Here is a 12,533-nt window from a genome sequence, read left to right as displayed (position 1 = left end):
ATTTTTAGGAAATAACTGGTTAGAAAAACCATAAAGTTACTTATTGCATTTCTTTATCATCAGTGACTTTAGGAGGTGCATTTTCTTCTGTGAAATGAAGTAATGTGATTCTTGTGTATGTTTATGTACATATGTGTGTTTATGCTTTCCCCTTAATAAATATTATATCTCGACTTCCGGTTTGAGCTTCTTCGGCGACAGACCGAAATCTTGTCTCTGCGAGGCTTTGATCTGTGCTCGCCGCTGGAGCACCCCGAGCCGGCTGGTTTCGGGGCTAAGCCACCCTGTAGAGGTGGTGAAGAAGGGGGAGACTGCCTGCAGGGTTGAGGAGAGCTGCATCTCTCCTCCCCAGCTAGCCATTACTCCCTTTCCCAAAGGCGGTTGTAGCGGTGGTCAGAAATGGCCACCGCAAAGAAGAACTCGACCAGAAAAGAATGTGCAGGAGGAAGATAAGAAGAGAAAGTTTTGGTTGACCAGGTCAAATAGCAAAAGCAACAAATAAGGTACCCTGGAATTGAAACTATTTTAAAAAAACAATAACATTGTTCCCTAAGAAGATTTTTAAGCTGTGAAGGAGAGAGAAAAGGGAAAAGATTTGGTCTTTTTTTCCCTCCTTTTCCTATACTGACAGCTAAGAGACTTAAGCAAGAAATTGGAAAAAAAATCCACTTTGACATTAATAGGCATTTAATGCTGAAAATAAAAAAGTTAAAGGGATAATAAAGATTTCTGGATAATTAAAAGCTTTTTCTTTTTTTTAAGTAAAAGTTTTATTGATTTTAACAACAAACCAAAAAACACATAAAACATAAAACATAACGTAAAAACATCATCATCCTTCATAAATTTACAGACAGTGTATCGGTTGGTTTACCACTCCTTTTTGTGCATCCATTTCATAGTCATTATAATAATTATATTACATAATAACTCATATTATCAATCAACAATTATATATCCTAATATCATTATTAAACAATCATTTGACTATAATTTAACTAATTCATACTTAAGCTTAGATAACTATAGTTTAGTTAATTTATTTTCTAACAAATCATAAAATCATACCAAGTCTATCTTAATAAAATATTATAAAAGTATTATCAACCCCCCAAAAATGTATATTCATTATTTCCTAGGTCTCTAAATATTTTATTATTATATTGTATTATCCAACCATTGATAAAAAAGATCCCAAACTTCATAAAATTGTTTATCTTCTTGTTCTCTAATTTCAAATGTCAATCTACTCATTTCTGCACATTCCAATATTTTCTTAATAACTTCTTCTTCTGATGGTATTTTCATTCTTCCAATTTTTAGCAAATACAATCCTAGCCGCTGTTAATACATTTACAATCAAATACTTTAAGTTTTTATTATATGTATCAGGTAAGATTCCCAATAAAAAAATCTCTGGTTTCTAATCTATATGTTTCTTTGTCATTTTTTCCAACCATATGCGAATTCTAGTCCAATATTTTCTAGCATCCTCACAAGTCCACCACATATGGTAATATGAGCCAGGTATCTGTTGACATTTCCAGCACTTTTCAGATTTATTCTTGAACATTCTTGCTATTCTTGTCGGGGGAAATGCCACCTGTAAAACATCTTATACAAATTTTCTTTATATGCTGTTGACATTGTCATTTTATAATTTTGAGTCCACAATTTTTGCCATTTCTCTAAATCAATCCCATATCCAAAATTCTTCCCCCAAGCAATCATTGTTTCTTTAACCTGCTCTTCCTCTAATTTAATTTCCAACAAATAATTATATAATTTTTAATCACTTTTTCATCAGTACCTGTCAAAATCCTATCTAAATCAGTCAGTTTATCATAGAATCCTTCCATTTTAGAATCTTTAAGATACCTTGAATGTATTTGCGCATATGAAAACCAATTCATCTTTATGCCTTGTTCTTCTAAATTTTGCATCGCTTTTAAGTTCACCCTTTTCATCTAATAATTCCCCATATCTAATTGTTTGTTCCTTCTTATAGGTTATAGGATAAGAAAAGGCTTCAATAGTTGATAACCAAACTGGGATTTTCAAATAACATTGTTTCTTAGTTTTCTCCCAATTCAACCATAACGATTCCTGTATATAATGCCTTCTAAAGTAACCCTGTGATTTAGTTCCCTTATACCATAAAAAGCATGCCAACCCAATAATAAATCATGTCCTTCTAATGCCAACAATCTGGTCTTTCTTAACGTTATCCATTCTTTAGCCCACATTAAGTTTGCAGCTTGATAATACAACTCCCAATTAGGGAGGCCAAATCCTCCTCTAATTCTAGCATCCTGTAAAAGTTTTAATTTTATTCTCGCTTTCTTACCTTGCCATATATACTTCAGCACAATTTTATTCAGTTCTTCAAAGTAATCCTTACCTAACCTAATTGGTATTGTTTGGAACAAATACAAAATTCTAGGTAAAATATTCATCTTAATTGTTGAAATTCTGCCTATCAATGACAATTGTAAGTTTTCCCATTTTTTCAAATCAGATGCTATCTGCTGTTTAAGTTTAATATAGTTATTATCTTTCAGTGTAGAACATCTTGACGTCAAATATATCCCCAAATATTTAACTTTGTTCGTAACTTGAATTTTCAATAAGTCTGCCAGCTCTTCTCTTTGTCTTAACAGCATGTTCTTTGTCAAAATCTTTGTTTTGTCTTTATTTATTTTCAAGCCAGCCATCTCACCATATATCTCTATCTTTTCCAATAGTTTTAAAGCTGTCTCTAGAGGATCTTCCAAGATAAAAACCAAGTCATCTGCAAAGGCTTGCAATTTAAATTCCTCCTTTTTAACTTTCATTCCTTTTATGTTTGTATCCTCTCTAATATTTCTATTTAGCACTTCCAAAGTCAATATAAATAACAAAGGAGATAATGGGCATCCTTGTCTTGTACCTTTTTAATATTAATAGAGTCTGTAAATTCTCCATCTATCATTACTTTTGCCGTTTGCTTATAATATATGGCTTCTATTGCTTGGATAAATTTTCTAGCAAAGCCCATCTGTTCCAATAATAATAACATAAATCTCCAATTCACATTATCAAATGCCTTTTGCGCATCTAAAAATATCAAAGCCATTTGTTTTTCAGGATGCGACTCATAATATTCCAATGTGTCCAGGATTACCCTCATATTGTCTTTAATTTGTCTCTTTGGTAAAAATCCATTCTGATCAGAGTGAATAAAGTTGTTTAAGTATTTTTTAAGCCTCTCTGCCAAGATTGAAGCAAAGATTTTATAATCTGCATTCAATAAGGAAATAGGTCTATAGTTCTTAATTTGTAATGGGTCGACCCCTTCTTTTGGGATAAGTGTAATATAAGCTTCTGACCATGTTTTAGGTATTTTCTTGTTTATCATAACTTCATTCATGACTTCTAACAGTGAAGTGCTCAACGATTCTTGTAATGTTTTATAAAATTCTGCCGGGAGACCATCTGGTCCTGGTGCTTTCCCATTGTTCTGTCTGTTAAGTGCTTCGGTTAGTTCCATCATTGTTATAGCACTTTCTAACATTTTCCCAGTTTCATCAGATATCTTAGGTAGGTTAGCATTTTGTAAATACTGTTTCATTTTTCCTTCATCAAAATCCTCCTGTTTATATAGTTGTCCATAGAAATCTTGAATAATTGCCTTTTTCTCTTTATTACCATAACAAATTTGACCTTGATCGTCTATTAACTGTAATATTTTCCTTGATTCTTTCTCTTTTCTCAATTTATATGCTAGCCATCTACCTGGCCTATTTGCATCTTCAAAATAGTTCTGTTTAGCACATCTAATTTTTGTGCCAGTTCTTCTTTCTCTACTTGATCCATTTTATGTTTGATTATATCCATTTTGAGTTTAACATCTTTTTTCTGTGGCGTTTTCTGTAATTCTTTTTCTAGTTTTTTATGGTCATCTTCTAGAGCTTTAATCATTTGCCTCTTCTTAATGTTCTTTTTCTTTATATAGTCTATTATTAATCCTCTTGCATATGCCTTCATTGTATCCCAAACATTCTGTATTGAAGTATCTTCTTTTTTATTTTCATTAAAGAAGAAGGCCAATTCTTTTCCATCCATTGTGTAAAGTTTTTTTCTTTTAAAATAGTGTTGTTTAATGTCCATCTAGATCTTCTTTTTGCCCTTTCCATTTAATTGTCATTGGATTGTGGTCTGCCCACGTACTTGTTTCAATATTTATTTCTTGAATATTAGATAATAATTCTGTTGATGTCCAAATCATATCTATTCTGGACCATGATAAATGTCTATTGGAATAAAAAGTATATTGTTGAATTTTAGCATTTCTTTCTCTCCATATATCTTTTAAGTTTAATTCATCTGTCATTTTAAAAAGGATTTAGGGAGAGTCTTCCTATTTTGTCGTGTTGCTTTTGCTGTATAGTCCAGTTTATTGTCTACAATTCCATTGAAATCTCCCATCATAAGTATATTAACATAGTCCAGTCCAATTATTTTCATGTGTAAGTTTTTATAGAATTCTTCTTGTTTATCATTCGGGCATAAATTGCAACCAAGAGCGTTTTGTATTATTATCCACTATTTCAACCATTAGTACTCTTCCGTCTTCATCAGTATAAATCAGTTTTGCTGGAATGGTTTCTCTAATATACAAAACCACTCCTCTTTTCTTACAGTGAGTCAGAGAAGTAAATATTTTCCCTAATTTTGATCGTGCCAGTAATTGTTCATGTTGTTTTTTAATGTGAACTTCTTGTAGACAAATTATATCAAATTTTAGCTTCTCTAATTTGTAAAAAGTTTTTCTTCTTTTGGTAGCTGAATTCAGTCCATTTATATTCATGGAAATCAGTTTTTTTTCCTCCATGGTTATGCTTTATACTTAGGTCTAACAGCTCTCGTGGATCTTACTTCACGTTGTTCTTTGGTCTCCACTTGTCCACCTATTGCGCCTTCTTCTTTTCCCGTTCCCATTTGGTCCTCTTCAAATTCAGTTAAGATGTTCTCTTTTTCTATCTCCATTTCTCTTCTTTCGAAAAATTCCTTGTAGAATGCTTCTGCTTTCTCAAGTGAATCAATTCTATATCTCTGTTCTTGCCATGTAAACATTAATCCTTCTGGAATCAGCCATCTATAATTCACCTCTTTTTTCAATAGTATTTTGGTCAAAAATCGATATTCTCTTCTAATCTCTTTCACTTTTCTGGGTACTTGCTTTAAAACCACAATCTCTTTGTCTTTGTATTTCAACACCTTCTCTCTTGCCACTTGTAATATTTGAGTTTTAATAGTTTTTTTGGTGAATCTGACATGGACCTCTCTTGGTAGTTGGTTCCTCATTGCATATCTTGTGAAGACTCAATATATCTCATCTACCCCATCCATCATCTTTTCCTCTGTTATTTCCAAGGCTCCAGCCAAGATTTCAATCATTACAGCAGCCAAATTCTGTCCTTTTTCTTCCTCAATATTTTGAAATCTAAGGTAAAATTCTGACCTGTCCATCTCCCACTTCAACATCCCACTTTTTTCTTGTTCAACCGTTGTCAATCTGCTATCAAATTTCCAATTATGTCTTCTCTTTGCTTATCTTTCTCTTCTATTTTTTGGATTCTCTCGTCATGTTTCACCATCATCTGTTGAACATTTTCAAATTTTTCATCAATCTTCCCAATTCTTTGGTCAATACTCTCCATTCTTTGTTCCATACTTTGTTCAATACTCTCCATTCTTTGTTCCATACTCATTTTTAGGTCTTGTATTCCTTGCATAACCGTCATTAAATCCACTTGTGCTTTATCTTGCTTCGCCATTATTGAAAGTCATCCTCCAGTTGATGGGGAGACAGGAGCAGAAGTTGAAATGCCCAAAGGTAAAATTTTCTTACTCATTCCGTGGCTCAAGGTCTTCCGGCTCCTTTAATCCAGTTAATAAGGTAGCCAATTGTAATCCAATTAGGAAAAAAGAAAACACCAAATAGAAAAAAAAACCCAATAAAAAGTAAAAAAGTAAAAAGCCCAAAATTAGAAAAGAGAAATTCTTCAGGTTCTTCAAGACCTTAATCCAGCTGTGAAATACTCAATTATAATTCAAAAGTAAAAATTAAAAATAAAGAGAAAAAAAGACAAAATAAAGCCCAACATTATTAAAAAGTAATAAGCAAAAAAAAAGGAGTTCTTCAGGTTCTTCTCACCTTAATCCAATTAAAAGACCTCAAAAAATGGAAAATAGCCGTAAAAACAAGTCTAAAGTAGAGATAAAGAGGCAAATATCCCAGTAAAGAAAAATAAAAAGGAAAAGCAAATATTCCGAGGCTTCTCCTTAAAAAATAAATAAAAAAATAAGGTAAAATAAAAAATAAATGTACCAATATTACAAAATATTGTGGGGTTAGAGTGGAGGGATAAACCACTTAATAAAAAATAAAAAAAGAAAGCACACACTGCCTTTTATTTATCCAAGGCTCTTATTTGGCTTCTCCACAAATTTCAAGGCCAAGCTTCAAATATTCAATTGATAATAGAAGTCCCAAAGAGCACCTGTATAAACATCCTCCAGCGCTCTTCCCTCTATCTTATCACTTCCAGTAGCCTTGAAAAGAATTTCTTTTCCCAGCTCTCAACTTCAAATAAAATATTTTCAAGCCTCTAGTTGGCAGTGTTGCAAAATTTCTTAAAACCTCTCCCCCTTTTCCCCCCTAAAGAAGCCTAAAAAAAAGAAAAAGTATATATATATGTTTATGTATATTTTTTTAAAAAAGGATACTAAAGGGAGCCTCTATTTTATATAATATAAAAAGTCAAAAAGAGGGGGAAAAAGCAAGTAAATATAAAAGAAAAAAACAGTCTGATTAACTAGATCGCAATAGAAGTTCAGTGAAGAGAAAAAAAAAAGTAAAAATAAAAACCCAAGCCTCATTTTGACATTCTTAAAGAAAAAATCGCCGCTAAGTCAAATTTTGTCAAAAATTTTACAGATTCCTTCTCATTTTAGGGTGTCCTTAAGTCCCAAGTAAAAAAAAAAAAAATCCTCACCAGCCGATACACTTTCTCTTTGTCTCTTCCTTCCGGAGCTGTCCCAACTTCAGCAGCTTAATGGCTGCCTCCCGCCGATGGTAAAAGGGCTTCTTCTGGATCAACCAGGGACTTGCGATGTCCCTGGGATCTACAGAACGCGCCCCTTACTATCACCGTCTCTACGGGACGGTTTAGGTCCGTTGGGACCGACCAGGAGCGGGGATATCAGCTGCGATCTCAGAGCCCCGAGATAGCAGCTGTGTCGCAGCGACGAGGCTCCGCCTTCTCCCGATAATTAAAAGCTTTTGAAAACAGGAAATGAGAGAAAAAGAATAAAAGGGCAGGATCTGGAAGGGAGGAGACTGCCTGGAATTAAAAAGAACTTTCAGCAAAATCTCAACAAGACTTCCAAAAGATACATTTTAACTGAAATATCGCAACAAAAACCCCAGGAAGAGAAAGTGGAAAAAGAAATAAGAAGAAATAACTTAGGACTATTTGGATTACTTGATGATTTCTGGATTTTTGGTTATCGTATTTGAATGACTAAAATCTGTTTAAAACTGTTTAAAATGGCTCCACTTTTACAAGAACTGAAAATGGAACTTAAAAAGTACAAAGAAGATGCACAAGAAGGGAGAGGTTCTTTTGGCTTTGTATTTCAGTTTTTAGAAATGGAGATTTGGAATTATGAGAAACAACAAGAAATGCCTTCAGAACAAGAAGATTGCGACAAAGAAGAAGCCATCTTTAATGAACAAGTAATCTTAGATGTGTGGGGGGGAGGAAATGGGGGGGAAGAGAATGGAAAGTTTAAGATTGGGAAAAACAACTCCAAAAAAAAAAAAGAGTGAAAAATAAGTATAAAATCAGAAAGCAACAGAAGAGGGAAATGCAGAAGAGAGAATTAGAACTAGAGAGACAAGGGGGTAAAAAAGGGAGGGAGAAGATGAGAGGGAAGAAAGAAAGGAAAAGAAGTTATAAAGGACAGAAACAAAATATAGAGAAACAGGGCCTATTTAGAGATAATGGGTGAAAACTTAATGGAAAAAGGGATTCTGCAAAGGTACATAAGATAGTATGGTTATATTAGAAGCAGAAATAATTTTAGAAAATATGAAACAATGTATGATTAAAATGTCTGATAAAATAGCTATTGTAATTCAGTGGAATGCTTGTCAATAAATAAATGTAACAAAAGGTATATTTAAAGATTTATAAAACGTGAAGAGAAATAAGGGAAAAATAATTATGGAGATTATATATGTCTTTAAGGAAGTATGATATTTAATTGAAAAGAAGTGTTAAAGATGTTAAGATTTTAATGATAATGATAGAACTGAATTGGAATGGAATGAGGGTTTATAATTACATATATTTACAATCTTTCTTTTTTTAAAAAAGAATATAGTGTGTATTATAAGAATGTACCAAGCAGAATTCGATTGGAAGTTATGTATTATATTGAAGGTCATAACCTTAAGGTATATATTGAAGTTTAAATAAGAGTTGAATGGATGTAATTACAAGATATAAAGGTGTCATACTCCAATTAGTACTACAGGAGAAAATTTGTTTAATGAGAAAAGATAATATGAAATTGAAACAGAACAGACAAAAGTATAAATATAATGATTTCAATTGAGATGAGATAATCAAAATAAAATTGAGAAAATTAAAAGAGGGGAAAAACTATATAGAAAATGTAGAATAGCATAAGATATGGAATAGAACACAAAAAAGAGCATGAAATTGAGTTTTGTGTCTGTATAAAGAAGTTCAACCCGGGACCATGCTATTTTCAAAAAAGATGTTTTACTTGTATTTTATATGTGTGAAAACTCAAATAAAACTTTATTAAAAAAACATTATATCTCAATATGTTTGTGCAGCTGTGTATTTGGAAAATATAATGGGCTATCCAAATAACCTTGGGAGACAGGAAGAAGAGCTGAACCTTAGATAATGGTTTGATAAGAGATACCCACATCCATAAGAAGGATGAGCATAGAGAAAGTGCATTAGAAGGTACTCTCTCATTTTCTGGAGAGCAAAGGCAGGAAAGGAACATGCTTTCAGACATTCAGGATTCTGCAGTATTTCTGTAACTTTGTAGTAAAAGTAGTATTAGTATTAATGGTTTTGGTTTCCTGCCTACGCTACCTTGAAGGACTAACAGAACTACCAGTGGGCTATGTGTGCTCCACTCCAGGTCACATGATTAGGAGATTGGCTTAGAATGGAGGAGTTGATAGCATTATGGAAAGCTGCCCAATTCCTTATCAGAATTGTCCTTCTAACAAACAGACAGTGCTAAATCCTTTCAGACAATTTCTTTCCAGCATCCTGCTTGGTTGGAAAGAATAAAACTGTATGTAGCATAGAGGAAATATGGCTCTTCAAATTTTATTGGAGTCTGTTTTCCGTCATTCCACAACCCAACCGTTTAAGGGACACAAATGAACAACTTTTGCAGGACTTTAGGTTCTCCAGTTCTATTCTAAAGAAATGTTGGATCTGATCCAATATATCAGTTCATGCTTTAATATCCCCATATGTCTTGATGTATGGGAATTACATTGAAACCATATCTACTGAAAAAAGTGACATTAGAGTAAGTCATTTGATAATATTTACTTTAGTTACTGATAGTCTATAGAAATAACTAAAGTGAGAACTCACTTGAAATCACATACAACATTAATAATGTATCTCCTTTTTTTTTTTTTTAACAGAAAATTTTCAGGGCTGGCGACACTAATCAGGATGGAAGACTGGACTTTGAAGAATTTACACGTTATCTTAAAGACCATGAGAAGAAAATGAAACTTGCATTTAAAAGTCTGGACAAAAATAATGATGGTAGGATACAATTTGTGGCATTAATTGAATATGTTATGAGAGCAAATTTAAATATAAATAAAGAATAAAGAATTGCCACTATGAGTTGACAAGTATTCATCTGTGCAATATTAAATAATTTTAAAAAATGTAGGTATTGATGAATATCTTCTCATTCATTAATTAAGAAAAATTATAACTCACTACAGAGTTCTTTAAATCCTCTAAAAGTGCCAGTAAAAGTAAAATTCAAGTTAAGGTTATTTATTGATATAGAAATGAGTAAGATACTGAAACTCTTCAAAATCGAAGATGTTTCTATCATGAGGTTAGTGCTACACTATGAGGTTTTGAGGGAAGAATGACTTAGAATTGTGGTGAAAAGCCAATCGAGGTCTATTAAAAAAGAACAGCAGCCTACAATATTACATTTGCTATGCTAAAATGCTTAATGGTAGCACAGGAACCAGATATCACTAAACTACAACTTAGAGTAGCCCCAGCCAGCTACTGGATGATAAGGGATGCTGGGACTTGAAGTTCAGTAATATCGAGAGAACAACAGATTTCTTTGCTTTAATGTCTTGGGCTCAGATTCTTAACCCTACTAAAGTTGCAGCAGAATTTGTAATCGAGAACTCTGTTCCAAGCAATAGTCCTGAATTATTCTTGGCAGCATCACAGTTGTAGAAAGAAGGACCAATGACATTTATTACTGAAAACTATTTTCTACAAAAAGGATTTACCACAGCCTTCACTATACAGCAGAACAGCCAGGAAGGGTTTTGTGAAAGTCCTCCCTATTTGTTAAGTATTGGGTAAGATGCCATTACCAGTGGGGGTATTTAGCAGGTTCAGTTCTGGAGAACTGGTAGTGAAAATTTTGAGTAGTTCGAGAAACTGGCAAATGCCACTTCTGACTGGCCCCACCCCAAATTATTTTCTGCCTTCTGAGTCCCAGTTGATCGGCTGGGTCTTCTTTTGTTGCCCTGCACAGGAGAACAGAGCTGGAAAGCAGGTTAGTGGGGTGGGGAGGGAATGGAGATTTTGCAGTATCCTTCCCCTTGCCATGCCCACCAAGCCACGCCCACAGAACCGGTAGTAAAAAAAATTTGAATCCTGCCACTGGCCATTATCCAGATACTGTGCTGAATATTTCTGAAGAAATTTATTCTATTTTGCTGAGAACATCTGTGCTACTTTTTAGAAGCAGCTGATGAAGGAAGCCATGGTTATTCTTTAGTGTTTGAGCAGCATGTAGTGGGGCAGAGATTATAAAGTGTAATTTAAAACACCCACCTACACTCACATATCACTTGTATTGTTCAACTATTGAAAAAGCATAAACATCAGGGAAAAGAAATTCTGATTTCCCCTTTCCTTACTTTAGATTTTTTTTAAAAATTAGCTAAGGAATGGAGAGATTTTGGCTACAATGAGAGAAGAATACATGAGTGTATTTGTAAGGCTAAACAGGGCAGGAGATGGCCATCTATGTTGATTTAAAATGTAAAATCCTTGGAGTAAAGGCGGTACAATAAGAAAATGGATATTAATTTTTTTTTATTTATAAATGAAATAAAGTCACTATTATTTGCACTGCTTGGGAAATGTTACAAATAGCAGCAATTGAAAAGGTGTTCAAATCTTCCTTACATTCCATTTCTAACCATACATCGTCCCAGGTTTGCCTTAAATTTTACAATACCATGGTTTGTGGCACCAACAGTTTTAAGCACTTGTGATGCTTCAGGGTTCAATACAGAATATATTTATTTTAAAAATATTTTTATAATGTATTGAGTTGTAGAATCTTATCAGAGTTCCTCAATCCAATGCTCTCTAAATGAGCTGAATTACAAACACTTAAAACCCATCCAGCATAGATATGGATTTAAATTACTGCTCATTCATGAATATCACCTAGTGACTGGTTCATGATTCAGTGGAAGATACCTTGCATGGCTATTAAGATATCTGGTAAAAAAAAATGCATGTTGAAGAGGTGAGCCATATACACTGCTCTGAGAGTACCTAATTCCTTAAAATTAATGATACGTATGGATAATAGTATAATAAATAAGTAGAAATATATCTCTGGGAATTATAATCAGTTTTGTGTCAAAACTATCATATCTGTACTAATAATTAAGGAAGTTTTTATGCTGTGCAACATATCAATTACAAGAGCATTACATTTATATAAGTGAAAAGAACTTATCCTGAGATACTTCATTCATAACTGAATATAATACATATCAGTATTCAAAATTCTTAAATCTGGATCAGTTGACCTGAAGTGGTGGAAGTTGAATAGCTATTTTCACTGTTCTCTCTCTCTTTTTTTAAAGGTGTAATTGAAGCCTCAGAGATCGTTCAGTCCCTGAAGATATTGGGCATAGATATTTCTGAAAAGCAGGCAGGCAAGATTCTGAAAAGGTCAGCAGCTATTATTATGCCTGGTTATTGGAGTGACTCATGAGAAGGCGTGTCCCTTGAAAAACAAAATCACATATTGGATGGATGTGTTCAGTACTGTACTCCACTGTACTTGCCTGGCTTTGAATTATTATATTAATAATGACATTGCTTTGAGGAAGGAGCCAAGGACAGACCATGATTTCTTGAGACAACTCGTGGGACAGGTTGACAGGCTTGAAACAATTTTGG

General features: G+C 33.4%; 1 protein-coding gene across 1 annotated transcript in view; it reads left to right on the top strand.

The window, feature by feature from the left end:
- The window catches only part of SLC25A24 (solute carrier family 25 member 24), a 49,589-nt gene that overhangs the window by 18,723 nt on the left and 18,333 nt on the right, over positions 1-12,533 (top strand). Inside the window, exons 2-3 of the mRNA XM_026671766.2 lie at positions 9,758-9,884; positions 12,215-12,302. Of these exons, the coding sequence (XP_026527551.1) occupies positions 9,758-9,884; positions 12,215-12,302 (215 nt within the window). The remainder of the gene's footprint in view (positions 1-9,757; positions 9,885-12,214; positions 12,303-12,533) is intronic.

Source organism: Notechis scutatus, chromosome 3 (assembly GCF_049901735.1).
Source record: "Notechis scutatus isolate UNSWTSFEM ecotype Mainland chromosome 3, rNotScu1.2, whole genome shotgun sequence".
In the NCBI taxonomy this organism is placed as follows: Eukaryota; Metazoa; Chordata; class Lepidosauria; order Squamata; family Elapidae; genus Notechis; species Notechis scutatus.
This window is presented reverse-complemented; position numbering and strand designations above follow the sequence as displayed.